We start from the raw sequence: 14,561 nt of genomic DNA on the forward strand, positions 1-14,561 counted from the left end.
CGAGGTTTAATGTATATACTCGTAAATCCCACAGGAAACAAAGAGATAGAAAAAAAGGAGTTTATATGAGACTGAGATAGAGACATGTACGGGATGGTATGGAAGATCGAACAAAATGGGTGGAAAGGTCGAGTCGTCAATACATGCTGCAGGGCGCGAGAACTCGAGTCCTTTAATTAGCCTCGAACGTTTGGCTTCGTTAGTTTGGCAAACTACTAGGGTGTTACATTGTGGTTGGTCACGTTTATATACGCGTATGTTATGAACTTCTATTAAGCAATATCTATGCTTCTGTACTTATGTCGCAAGTGAAATACTGTTGTTGATAGTGTACTCATCTTTGTTTAGGCAAAACTCTAGTATTCCATTAACATCCCTTTAAAGCACTTTCAATCTTTTAGCTTCAAATAAAAGAGATACTGTTATATTTTGCTCTAGAGAATTGACGTAAAAATCATCTGACGTCAAAAATTTATTTAACATAGTATTCCAACTTTGTAAAATTTATTTATTTATTATTGTAAATAATTGTTTAAATATTTTTTTTTTTAAGCAATTGGATATCATTTACCTCAATAAATCTAACAAGTTTATTAGCAATCAATCAATGCGAACTAATGACTTATAAAATATTAATAAATTTCTGAATCTTTCATTCGTAAACAATTTCGCAGATTAATGCAAAATATTGATTTATGCATAATGAATCAATTTTAATTAGAAAAATAATAATGACTAATTAAAGCGAATATCCCAACTAATGTTTCAATGCATGAAATATATAAAATATTCGGTATTTAATTCCGATCATGTTCATATTCCGCACATCAATAATAAAGTGGATCATGAATGAAATCGGTGATAAGTTTATGCATTCACATCAGTTTTATGATCTATGAAAATTTATGATAGTGTCAGTATAAAAAATTGGTAACTTTATCAGAGTGAAACTGAACATTGCACGCACTTTTGCGTGACTATTTATTATTTTTTATCCTACATTTCTCATATCTTCTACATAGATGACTTTACATTATTTAATCATATCTTTAATAAATTCTTTCATTAAAAATAAATAATGATTTGTAGAAACATAGGTGTATGTACCTCAGTGTGATATACTTATAATGCAATACGAGAATAAAAAATAACAATTCTATTAAAAGAAAAAGGAAAATTATGGTAAATTTACCGTAAGAAACGAAGTTTTGTCATGCAGATTCCTTCTCTAAAATTAATTCAAGTGAACAAAATTCTCTTAAAATAATAGCCTACTCAACAAAGTCGGATTTAGATTTCTTAAGCCGTAATTTCGATTCACAGCAGCATAGCAGTAAATTATTACAACGTCTTAGTAGCAATTTTAATTTTAACAATGCGCACAAACCTGTCAGAAAATATGCATAGACTTTGATGGCATATTCACTTTAAAATGAAATCGAAATTATTTAATTTCTCTTAAACTGTCAAAATCCATTTTTTCATGGCTTTATGATAACGTTAACGACGATAATCCCCTAGCGATTACCATTAAAACTAAATCCGATAAAATCCTCTTAATGGAAATTAATAAAAAAATAAATCATCCATTCAAATCCAACCTTAAGAAAAGTTTTAGTCAACTCTTTTTTTATAAAACAGAGTGACTTAGTGTCTGAACTGGTTCAAGGAGGCGTATATTATTGATGGAATAATCTAATAGGTTTGGAATAGAAGGTCAGATGAGATTTAGATAGAAAATTTAGCTCTTCATCGAAAGTAATGCATATATATCAACGACTTAGGGATTGAGAGTGGAGAAGCACGTGAAAGTTCTTCTTTGCCATTTAACTGCAACGGCTTTTGGATTAACGAGGAACGCTTGCGAACGAAACGGTGCGGTAAAAGACGCTACCAAGAGTGACTCATCGATCTTGGCAATATTACCTCGTGCTACTATATTTCTCTTACTTTCCTCTTTTTCATCTTCTCCTTCCGCCAATCTTCTTCGAAATGTAGCGATACGGAATAGAAAGCTGAGAATTAATCTGCGGTAAATTGTCAAAGCCAACAGGTTGCATTTTTTATCTTTTTTAAGTCTGTACTATCAATTGCTTTCTGTCAGTGCTTCTCGATACTGAAGAAAGTTACTGCAAAATTTAAATTCCTACCACGATACGATTGCCCAAAAGTGGTTCTCATGTGTGTTCATGATATAATGACGGTGAAGGATCATTGGTATATTACTTCCGGTGTCTATTATTGCTTCGTCGATCTGAGTAGTTTGCAGGTGAAGGGAAATTTCAAAGAACGGGAAAATCAGCGGAGAAAGAAAATGAAAAGTTTGACGACGAAACGATCTTGCAACTACACATCGAGCAAAACGTGCTTGTCGTTGGAGATACGTTCCCAGAAGAGTTCGTGATGCGAATCCCGATGGATAGGATAAAAAACGTGGCGAGAATGCTTGGACTTCGTAAACGACACTCAACGGAGTAATGGTCAAATTGGTCTCCTTGAGACATTTCTCTTATTCGTTTAACAAGAACATGAAATAATCCGACACTCCACCGACATTTTCCTCGGCTTCAATCAAATAAATATTCTATCTTGCTTGGATACTGCTGCACTGTAAATCCAAAGTGTCTTAAACAACCTACGGATTTTGACACACCTTCGATTTACAGTGTACAGTACCGGACATTAATACTGTACAACGTTTTGAAGATTATACGTACTGATTTGTTCATGTTTAGTTTACGACTGAGACTAAAGAGACTAGCGTACATCTATGTAAAAATAATTTATGCAGTCGTTACCATCGTAACAATCCAAGTAAAAACCACCTTTACACAAACTAGTTTTTTTAAAAATATTTTATGTATTAGATAATGATATTATATTAGAAGAAAAACATGTACCAATTACTACTACAACTAGTAGTACAATTTATTACTGTGTATTTATTTCGTAGAAGAAATGGTGATTATTTTTTCCATGATTTTTAATAGAATGTAGTAATTTGTACTTAAAAAATTACTCCACGTACATATATTTATATATTATTTTATTTCGGTCAACTGATGAACTCTGAAAGATCTCCGATAACTACTCTTTCATACAGAACTTTACTCAAGCTGATAAAAACAAAGACGTGCTTCTCAACTTTTATTATAAAAAAACTTAATGCTGAATCCTGAAATAGAATTAAACGTATTTTAAGGAATTTTCACTTATAAAACTTCTTCTACTCCTATTGATAAGGAAAAAAAAATTTTTTAATCTTTTATTAATGAAAAAATTTATAACTATGTCAGATTAACTCTACAATTGTGTCAAATTTCAAATCAATATCATTTGGAGTTTATGAATGAACTGATACCACATAAATAAACATCAAAGTTTTAGAATAATTTTTTTTTATCATTCCTAGACATGAAATTGAGAATTTAATGAGTGTTATTGAAAATATAAAATATTAAAATGTTATCCTAAGTTGCTGAAAGAATTATAATAAAACACTTTTTACGTTAAATAATCAATCAAAAATGAATTTTAAATAACTTGATGCTAAATAATTGGTTGTATTAATTTTTCTCCTTTTTAATTACTAGAGTGACTGTCATTACTACTTGAGATATCTAATGTGCACATTAACTATCCTAGGAGAGATCTAGAAGCTATTTAATGTGACATAAACCTGCTTGGATAATAATTCTCTCTGCTCCTTGTATTCCACCAAGTCATATAACTCCTTGTGAACAATACGAGAAACGTATGAAACTGATTTGCTATTTCTCACTCGAATTAGTCTGTTAACGACGTGATAAAGTATTAAATCCGGACAATATATTTTCACTCCACTATACTAGATAAATTTATTTCACTCTTCTAATTATTTTAATTAACTAAAAAAAAAAGAAAAAAATTATCAAAGCTTCTTACTCGTCAGATTTATTTATTTAATAAATTTTATTGAGTTATTAAATCACTCAGTATTTTTTCTTCTTCTAGGAGAACCCGCAAAAAAGCCATTAGCACTTGTGTGTTTAGTTTCTCAACATTGGGCTCCAAAATGAGTTCAACAAATAGTATTTAATGGATTTCTTTTCCAATAATATTATGTTGAATAACACTAAAAAACAGATTAGCACGTTTTGATGATAAGTTTTAACAAAAAGTATTTTTAATAGTTGTATTAAAGTTTATTGAATATTAATATATTTTTTTTGTAATCACTGTGTCATTTTACATAAAAAAACCTTGGTAGAAAATACCCTTACAGGACTAATATATTTATATTTGCTCTGGAAAACTGTTAATTTGATTGAATAAATAGTAGATTTGAATAAATAATAAAGTCGGCAAAATGAATAATCGAACACAAATCCACACATTAACATCTTTAAGGGGAATTAAATTAATCAAATTTTAACCAGACATTCAACTTGAATTTTGTTATCTAAGAAGCCTAACGAGGCTGAGATCAACAGTTCTCTCTTCCGGAGACACCTTGGAGTCCTCAAGTTCTTGGTTTGTTAGTGGAATTCACCGAAATTACTCACAAGTTCTTGAATCACTCGTGCAAACCTGACAGGCCGCCCTCCTTTCCAAGTCCACCTCTACGAACCCTTTGTTTTGTTCAATTTTGAGTTGTAAGACGTACCCTAGACAGACCCACACACGATGAAGTTTCTTCTATAAGTACGAAATTTTGAATAAAACAAGTAGAATTGGAGGAAACCAACACTAATACAAGTTTCACTGTTCTACTTAGATGAATTGAACTCCCACAGTCTTATTCCCGGACACCAGACGCCGCTTATAATCCACGAGTACAGTTTGCAGTTACGTTAGTTTGCCAACTCGTTATCCTGTTATCAATATCACGCTAAAGAGACACTATTCAAGAACTTAAGGGATATCTAATGATTTTGTTGACGTCGTAATAGTCTCCAAGAGGTAACACATGGCTTAACAAACCCGTTAATTATGTCATTGAACTATTTTGAAGGTAGCTTTGCTTTTGAACTGTGATAAATTGACGTTATTGAATTCCTATCTGGTTGTGCTGCTTTAATTCATAAAAATAATTGACTTTAATAAACAGGAGTAGTTTAAGCTTGAAATTAAAGCAACTTTGTAACAAAAGCATCAGTTAAAATAATAATCATCTTTTTTAATAATTAAATACATTATTTTTATTATGAATAATAATATAAAATTAATTAGGAATAGAAAAAATTGTATTCCTAATATTTTTAGCAATAAGGTCGTATATTAATACCAGTTTAAATAAATGATAAGCTCATTCAAAATAATACCAATTTTAGTGACATCGATAGTTTATTATTTATTATTTATTGCTTAGACTTCAGACATTTAAGAATTCACCTATATTTATATCTAGGCCATTGACCTGTCAACGAGAGTTGATCATCATTTTTTATTTTAAACTCATGTCGTTTAGGCGTCTAAACGATTTGGCAGGGATGAAAATCTCCTAGTACGTATAAAGGATTATGACTGTTGATAAAACTGGAACATTGCTGCACACCATATACAATAAATTGAATTTTATTATTTTCAAACAAATATCAAATTTTAGTAACATTTTTTTTTACTTTCAACTGAAGAACATTTTACTTACAGTGCTTTTCTCTAAGTTATTAGAAAAATTTATAAGATGATTAACATAAAAAAAAATTGCTATTGTTGAATAAAAATATTTAACACTTATCTATGAAAAGGAGTATCAGCTAGAAATGAAAATTTTTTATATAAAAAATTATTCTGACATGAAATCATTTAAAACGACTGAAAAATCAGTGATGTTCCCTTTAAAAATAACAAGATATTTAAAAAATAAATCTCAAGTTCTCTTCTAGTTCTGTTGGTATTAAAAAGGACTTTGCCTTCTTCGAAAGAATTTTCAAGTTAAGAAAATGATGGAACATTTTTTTCTTTCAATATTTGAGAATCTTGAAGAATCCAATTTATCGAATTTCTAAAATATTGACGAATTCCTTTCCAATAAGTTGAATGAAACCGTCGACAATACTTTTGCCATTTTTTCTTTATCATTCCAAAGCAGAAAAGTAGAAAAAAAAATTCAGTCTCGAAGCTTTTTCCAATATCGGCCCCTGAAGACGGATTTAAGCAAGCTGTGGTCAGCAACTCCAGTAAACGAGACTCCAGGGCAATGAATGCGACCAACAGATATGCTGAATCTGTTTTTCTGTATTTACTTACGTGTATCTTTAGAGAAATATCGGCAGTCGATTTGGAATCGCAAAAGGAAAATCAGAAAAGGTACTCTTTAGTAGAATTTTATAATGGCTAGTACTTTTAGAATAAAATGCACAATCATTACTTGATATGAATTTATTTATATAGTCTAGTCGATAAAACTTCGAAATCTATCTATTCTTTTTTTTCTACTCCCAAAATGGAGTCAAAGTGGAATTTGCTTTGATTTTAGTATAAATTATACTTCAATACTCAAAGATTCCTGGCTTCCATGAAGATCATGACTGGACTAATAGAACAAATTGCATGCATGTCTCAAAGTTTTCGAGTTTCTCATTCCACTCACGATTTTCAAGTGAATTTCTCTCTCCCTTGTTCTATTCATCTCCATTTATGGCAAGCACATTAATTCCAACTGAGAATTCCATTGACCACAAGAGGAATTTTCGTTCCCAATTCGAACCTCATTTTTCCTTACTTAATATTGAAAAAAATCTGTATTATTTACTTTGATTAATGAATTTACAAAAAAGTATCACTATTTAAGATGAAATAAAATTTTATCTAGTCTATCTAAATGATTGAAACAAATAGGGTCGTAATAATGAGTAAAAGATAAACTCGATAAAACAACTTGAAAAGTATCTCTATTTTCAGCTGAGTGATTGTATAGATTTTATAACTATTGATTCTTAAATAAAAAGGCAATGAGGTGGAAAATCGTGTCTTTCAGTTAACTTGTCGCTGCACCATATATGAAATACTTGATTCTTTTTCAATTGTGTGTGAAGATAATTCAATGAGTGAAATGAATTGAGCGATAGCAACCTTTCAACACCAATCTATTGACATTTTATGAGCATGCAATTAAGTGTGATTGTATTGGATCAATTGATGATGGTGGTTGATATAAAACCATCTATTTATACCTTTGAAGTATTTTTTTGTTTTAAAGATTGATAAAAAATTTAATTCATATCTACAACATTTATTTATTTTTAAAAAATTTCTATAATAATTAATAATTATTGGAAGACATGATTCCAATAATATAAAATTATTTAGACTTAAATAAAGTCATCAAGTACTAGTAGAATCTACCCTTCTAGTAATTTTTTTATTCTGTTTACGATCAAAGTAACGATAGGTAACACATATTGACAAACTCGACAGCTCCTACAAGTATAAGGCGTGGTCTAGAATGTATTTTTAATGACATAAAATATCATAATGTGTTCTTTCACAGTTTCAACCGTTGACAAATCGATGAAACCAGTGGAAGTGGAGAGTAACTTGAAGTCTCGTGCCAGCGACCGTTGAGACAACCATCAACCACTTGGTTACGGTTCTCTGGTGAGGTCACGAACAACAACAGGTGGTCGACAAGTAGTGTGACTGACTCTGACCTGAGCTTTATCATTAAATAATCATAACAGTTAACTTATCCACAAGTATAATTGGTCTTTTGAAATATCTTCGAAGACCTAGTGGTCTTTGACAACTATAACTCACCCCCAAGACCAATTAGATCGCCAATACGACTAGCCAAGGCGAAATACCGGTTAAGAACCGGTCTTGGTGGGGGTGTCAGTGCCTTGACGATATGCGGTTAATACAGAGGTTAGCGATCAGCGGACTGCTTTCAGTCATGCTGATCGTTTTACTCACTGGTACATTCATCACACGTCGTGACCTAGTGACAAGTGTTGTCGATCGTGGTGTCATTCCTGAAGACAGAGCTGATCAAATAAATCCTGCTTGGGTGCAGGAAAATGCCATCTCAGACCAAGAACACTTGAGAAATGAAATAAGAAGACCTGTCAATGTCAGACATAGACCTGCTGATTACCTTGAACAATCTTCAGCAGTTGCACCACCACCTCGTTCTATGGTTGTTGTTTACGGTGTTAAACCACCTAATCCACCTTTAGATGACACCACGAACCAACGTCGTGAGAAGATTAAAGAGGTTTGTGGTTATTATTATTATTTTTTTTTTGTTTAGTAAATATACTTTGCATTATCAAAGGGAAGCATCAAACTTATATTCGTACTTCAAAATCAAGGTAGGTAATGTTGACGTTTGCTCACTCTAGTGCATCCACAAGCATATATACTTAAAAATACTAATCATTATTTACTTTTATCTTTTAAGTTTTTTTATTTTTTAAAATAAAATTATATTTCTCTATTTTTGTAATTATGATGATTAGAAGCAAAAGCATCATGTTTAAGTTCTCTCAAATTTTATTGGTTCGATTTTTTGTGTAACCCTGATAAGTATCATGAAATTTATAACATCACATTTAAACCATTTTCATGCTTATAAAAATATTAAAAGTATGATGAATTAATTTTTATTCGGTCAACAGCAGACTACATAATAGTTGACATCAATCAAATAATTTATTGTTGGATGTTTTTACGAAATAATGATGTAATAAATCAATCTATATTTTCCCTTTCATTGTTTAACGGTTTTTTTTTAATACTGATTGCAAAATTTTATTAATCATCATAAAAATACTCCCTATCTCACCATTTACTTGATTAATCTCAGTGATAAACAATCTAATGAATAAATCAGTGTTTAAACCGTCAGGAGTACAAAAAGTTTTTGCCATTTTTTGTGAGGACCTATTTTAACCCGGAAATGATTTAATCCCAATTTGCCCTACTTCAATGCATTATAAAGTCTTGGAAATATTTGTCAATAAATTTGATACAATGTTCATATCTTTTGAGAAATAATCATTCATAAAAAAAATTTATTGTCATCAGATCAACTTGTGTATTTTTTTGGTAATAGTGAAAGTGTATAAATCTCAAACATTGTGCCAAAATTTTCCATCGCAACTTCAAAAATGATTATTTCGAGTAATGATCAAATGTTACTGACATCCAAGACAAAGTTATATTCGACCAGCAATCGAAAGCCATAGAATATCGTTAGCTGGTGGTAACAAAGGTTGTTTACTATGAAAATATCGAGTGACTAAATGTCTATCGGCAATAATTAACGGTGCTTTGTATAGAAACAGTATAGAGTATCGACATATCCATTGCGGCAACAGAGAGGAAGCGTTCATCAGTCCGGAAGTGCAATCGATCGTTACGAAATTTGCACTCAGGAAGTTCGGTTAACCGTAAAACGAGATGAAGCGCCCGAATGAATAACAGCCAGGCTAAACACAATTAACAATCATGATGAAGCCAGTATAGCATCTATCAGTGAGTAGGTCTCAGCACAATTAACAGACCTTCTTAGCTGGTGACTTGAAAGCTCACCTCTTTCAGTGGAGATTTCTCTTATATTTCTCTTCTCACCCTGTTTGCCACTCGGATTACCGTAAAACGCTTCCCTCGTCGGTGTGTATGTCTTTCTTCTATCCTCAGCCAACACTCTCATTGTCTGGTGGCCCGAATAAGAGACGTTGGGACAATGAAATGGGCTCCTCATAATGAGGCGTTAGTTAGGACGGACGAAAAGACATTGAGAGTGAGAACGCGTTGACGCTGATGTAGTTTGAGTCAGGATTTCGTGTACTATATATCTACTAACGAATATAACAAGACGAAGGAAGGTGAGTGGAATGGTAAATACGTAGAATGACGCTTTTAGGCCGCAGGGATCTTGGCGAATATAGAGAGGGATGCTGTTAGTACCAGTAGTCTCATCGCTTAAGCAAAGATTAATTCACGCTATTAACCTGAGCTGAGACACAATACCTCCCTCGTCTAACAATGATAAACAAAGACGTAATTATACCTCAGGCTCTAGACATGAGAAACGACAAGGAAGAGAGAGGTGATGGACCATGTGTGTTTGGTAGACAATATACATCTCACCATGACGCCTTGTGAGCTTCTCTGCTCACCTTTTATTCATGTCGACTAATGATTAACAACCTGCAAGTTCATTCATCACCAAATTCCTCTTTTTTCTCATATTCAAAGTTTATTCTAACAAGATAGTCAGTGATTTTGGGTTTTTAAAGTTAGATTTGCTATAAATAAATTTGGTAATTAGCTCAAAGTAGGCTTTTGGTGCTATAAATTCGCAATGATACTCCTCTTGTCACAGCTAAGCTATCAAAGCCAGCCCGCTGACCCAATTTGGATTCATCTTCAAGCTATCGCAGCAGCATTGATCCTTATTTATAGCTCCAAGAGTTACTTTTGTTCGATTTTTCTAAATAAAAATTCACATTAAATTATTTATTGAAAAGCAACATGATTAGAATGGTGTTATTTTATTTTTGAAATACTCCAACGGAAATAGTATTATCTCAAATACTAAGAAACTATTCACATGACTCATGTTGCTCTAAATAATAGCACCTAAAGTTCTTAGAAAATGAGTAAGATCATCAAAATAAATTGAATCTGCCTCAATCATATCAACTTTTCTCTAAAATAGATTTTTCTATGTTTATTAAATATACAAATAGCTGTAGGGAGCTGAAAGTTTTTGAAGACAAGAGAGAATATATAATTGGAGGCGTTGCTCCATGTAGAAGACCTCTCTACGCCAAGTAGGATATGTCTTTGGAGATTTTTCTGAGTTGTTTGGAAGCTTGTCCACCTCTTTATGGAGATCTATATGAGGAAAAGAAAAGCGAAAGTAATTTTCCGCTTAGCGAACAAGAAAAATTGGTAGTAAAATCGCACTTCCATCTGCTTTCCTATTAGCATCGTCAGCCTCCAAGAGTCCAAGATAATGAGATGAGCTCTCTTTGAATTGAACGTTCGAAAAAGAAGGAAAAAATGAAGTTTATACAAAAGAAGAAGAATGAAGTAAAGAGAAAGCACAATCATTTGAACTTTTTTTTTATTTTTATTATTGATCAATACAATAATGCTGGAGTATGCTATCAGTTCAATTAATTGTCTTCTATAGATTCAAGTAAAACTGTTAAAAATAAAAATTGAAATTTATATTCTAATGATTACTTTTACACAAAGGATAACAGACATTTAGAAAATTTCATTCTAACGAATTAAAACTTTACTTTGAGTAACTCAGCTTCTTTTACTTTTTCCCTTTTTATCTTTGTTCACTTGTGTTTCCTCTTACCTCGTTCTCTTACCGAACACACGAACCAAGCTAATGGTTTAATCTCAACGTGGACACTAACCAGATTACTTGAAGCTTGCAACACAAACCTACTGGACGTGCATTTGCCTTTTACGTTGTATTTACTGCTATTTCTTTGTACAAATTAGCCACAATTACACGACTAACAATCGTTAGTGTCGGTAGTAAAGGATGGAGATAATAAATTTCATGCATTCAAGATAATAACAATTAGGATAAAATCGAAATACTTGGGGTTCTATTATTTAAATTAAAAAAACAATTAATGCTATTTCTTTTTCACTACATCTCTTTAAGTAAGTCGTTTGTTCTTATCAAAAGCACCTATTTCAAATTATTAATTAAAAAATAATTCAATACTAAAAAGTTGATAAATTATTTATAATTTATAATAAAGATATATTTAAATATTTTTTTTTGTCAATAAATGTTCCTCAAGTAATTGAATTATTTCAGCAAATTATCTTACCAATAGATGAATTCATTTCTTATATTGTAAAATTTTTAAACGAGCGTGTAAGTGATTATACCTTTAACGTCAATTTAATTCTCTACGGTCGCTTTCTTTTACAAGCTCAGCGATTACTTTACGCTTTTAAAAAGAAGATGATTTTTTACTCATGGTTATAAAAAACTTGACGTATGAATTCGTTTGATCGTTGAAAAAATGCAGTAAAAAAATATTTTAAATTGAATTACTAATAACTATATTTCAAAAGGAAATCACAATTGAACATCTTTCAGAGAAATAAGGAAATCAAATTGTTTTTCTTTATACAATTGAAATTTTGAAGTACAAATTATTGTTGTAAATAATTTATAGACTTTAGTTTAAACAAATTGAATACTTTTAATATTTTGATAATGTTTAGCAAACAAAAATATCTGAAATAAAAAATGTTAAATATTCTGATGAAATTGTTCCCATGACAAAACCTTTTTAAATATAAGCACATAGTGATGTAATTTACGATGTTTTTAAGCCAAAGTATGAAACGTGCACTTGAAGTACAAACAGTATCAAAATAGTTGGGCTAATTCCGGAGATACCAACTTCGGACCAAGTATTCCAACTTCACTCAACTCCCAAAAAAACATTAATTATTAACAATTATAACTTTTTTGCTGGATATAATTATCCTTTAATTCTATATTATTTTTAGTAACATATTTAGGATAGCTTATTAAAGCATTGAAGGATTTTATTTTCTCACATTTCGTTCTTCTGTCTTTCACTTTACTTTCTTCAATACGTATATGGCATATCTACACCAAAGACCCGGCAATTATCGCCGATGCACGTGACACGATTACGAACATAGCTATGTAATAAGGTATATGTATGGTTTGGTAAAGTTTCTTCTACAAAACCAAGAGCGAGTTGGTAGTACTTGAAAACTTAAGAGCGAGGCTAAAGTTTCCCAAGTATAAACAAGGTGACGTGTTGGTCGCGTTGGAAACACATTTACCTCGTGAATTTTCATTGAAACATGCCGTTGTTTACGTGTTAAAAGACAAGATCTAGCGGTATACTGTACGAGCTCTTTTCTCACTTGAGAGCAAGAATTTAATCATTGAGAAAAGCATTCTAACGAGATAAAAGCTTATTGAGGACACTTCTATTCCTTTATTTTTCATCTGATATTCCAATTCTTATCAAGCTTTGCTTCTATGAAACCAAAAGGATAGAAATGAGAGAAGAGTCAGGGAGGAAAAGGATGAATAAAAAATGTCATATAATATGTACATGTATAATATTTTTCCTACACATTGAGAAAAAAATGTTTATTTGGTTAAAAAAAAAAAGAATTGAAAATATTTGCAATAAAATATTGCTTTAAGAACTGAATCTATAAAAATGTCATCATGTCGATTCAAAAATTTTGATTTCATAGGCTGAAAAAAATATTACTCGTTCACAGTCAATTTGTTTCTCAGTGCACAAGCTATGGAATTATGTATTACATTAATCTTTTTTCTAGTTGTCATTCTCATGTATTTTTTATTTTGGCAGATGATGAAATTTGGATGGGACAATTATGTGAGATACGCCTGGGGCAAAAATGAGCTCAGACCCATCAGTAAGAGAGGACACAGTGCCAGCATTTTTGGAGCTTCAAGCATGGGTGCTAGCATCGTTGATGGCCTCGACACACTCTACATTATGGGCCTCCATGATGAATACAAACAAGGACGTGACTGGATAGCTGCAAATCTTGACTTCGATGTGGTAAGTTTTTTGACTATTTATTATTTACTTGATTGTTGGTGACATTCCAGTCACTTCCTTCAATGATTTCCTATTGATTCTGCCTTGAATTACACTCAATCAGTGCCTTCAATACCTGAATTTGAATCAGATTTGATAGAACTCAGTAGTATCTACTGAAGCTTAGTTAAGTAGGAAGTCGAAATCAAATCAGGTTTAATTGAATCTAATGAAATCAAATTGGAGAAAGTATGGCATTTCACTGTAATTAAATTTATAGTTTAGAATATTTATAAATGATGAAGAAAAAAGTAGTAAAATTATTAGGAAGGTATTTTTTAATATTTATATTTATTCTTTTCGTATTTATTAGGCCAAAAAGCAAATTTCTCATATTTTTCCTTTGATATCATGTCACTTTATTTAAATAGAGATACAAAATATATTTTTGTTGAAGAGAAAATTATTTCTGGATATATTTTCTTTCCCCACAGCTTTTGCTTTTAGTATATATTCGTTAAAAGTGACAAATGAGATAGAAAATTGCCAGAAGCGATTGTAAATTTTCTCGAATATTCGAAAAATCTGATTTCTTTTCTCAAAAAAAAAGCACAAAAGTCTATTCAGTGACTTTTTCAACTCAAAACCAATTTTAAATAAATATCAAAAATATGATGATGATAAGTAGACTACTTCTACTGAGTTTAATATTTTACCAACTTACTAGACACTCTAATTATCAGTATGAAATTTGCGTTATGCTAATAGTGAAGAATAGCAAAGAGTTTGACTTCCATAAGCGCATATCATTCGTGATGTAAATCAATATGATTTCACTGCATAGCCTTGAGCAAGTGAATTCGAGTGAATATATGGAATGTATTTCACAACATTTGCCCATTATAGAATTTCACTCGCGAATTTTCGCGAAAATCTGGAAAGCTCTATCGTAGTTTCCTATTCGTCTATTTTCCCTATGTTCGTACGCAAAACTTGGCCACTCAGTTTACCCTGAAGTTTGTAACC

General features: G+C 31.4%; 1 protein-coding gene across 1 annotated transcript in view; it reads left to right on the forward strand.

Annotated features, from left to right (window-relative positions):
- LOC118069914 (mannosyl-oligosaccharide alpha-1,2-mannosidase IA-like) overlaps positions 1–13,638 on the forward strand; it is a 177,781-nt gene extending 164,143 nt beyond the window's left edge. The window contains exon 3 of the mRNA XM_035088263.1: positions 13,341–13,638. Within this exon, the coding sequence (XP_034944154.1) occupies positions 13,341–13,598 (258 nt within the window). The 3' untranslated portion in view covers positions 13,599–13,638. The remainder of the gene's footprint in view (positions 1–13,340) is intronic.
- The last annotated feature ends 923 nt before the right edge of the window (positions 13,639–14,561 follow it).

Source organism: Chelonus insularis, unplaced genomic scaffold, assembly GCF_013357705.1.
Source record: "Chelonus insularis isolate UGA/USDA-ARS -01 unplaced genomic scaffold, ASM1335770v1 contig_493_pilon, whole genome shotgun sequence".
In the NCBI taxonomy this organism is placed as follows: Eukaryota; Metazoa; Arthropoda; class Insecta; order Hymenoptera; family Braconidae; genus Chelonus; species Chelonus insularis.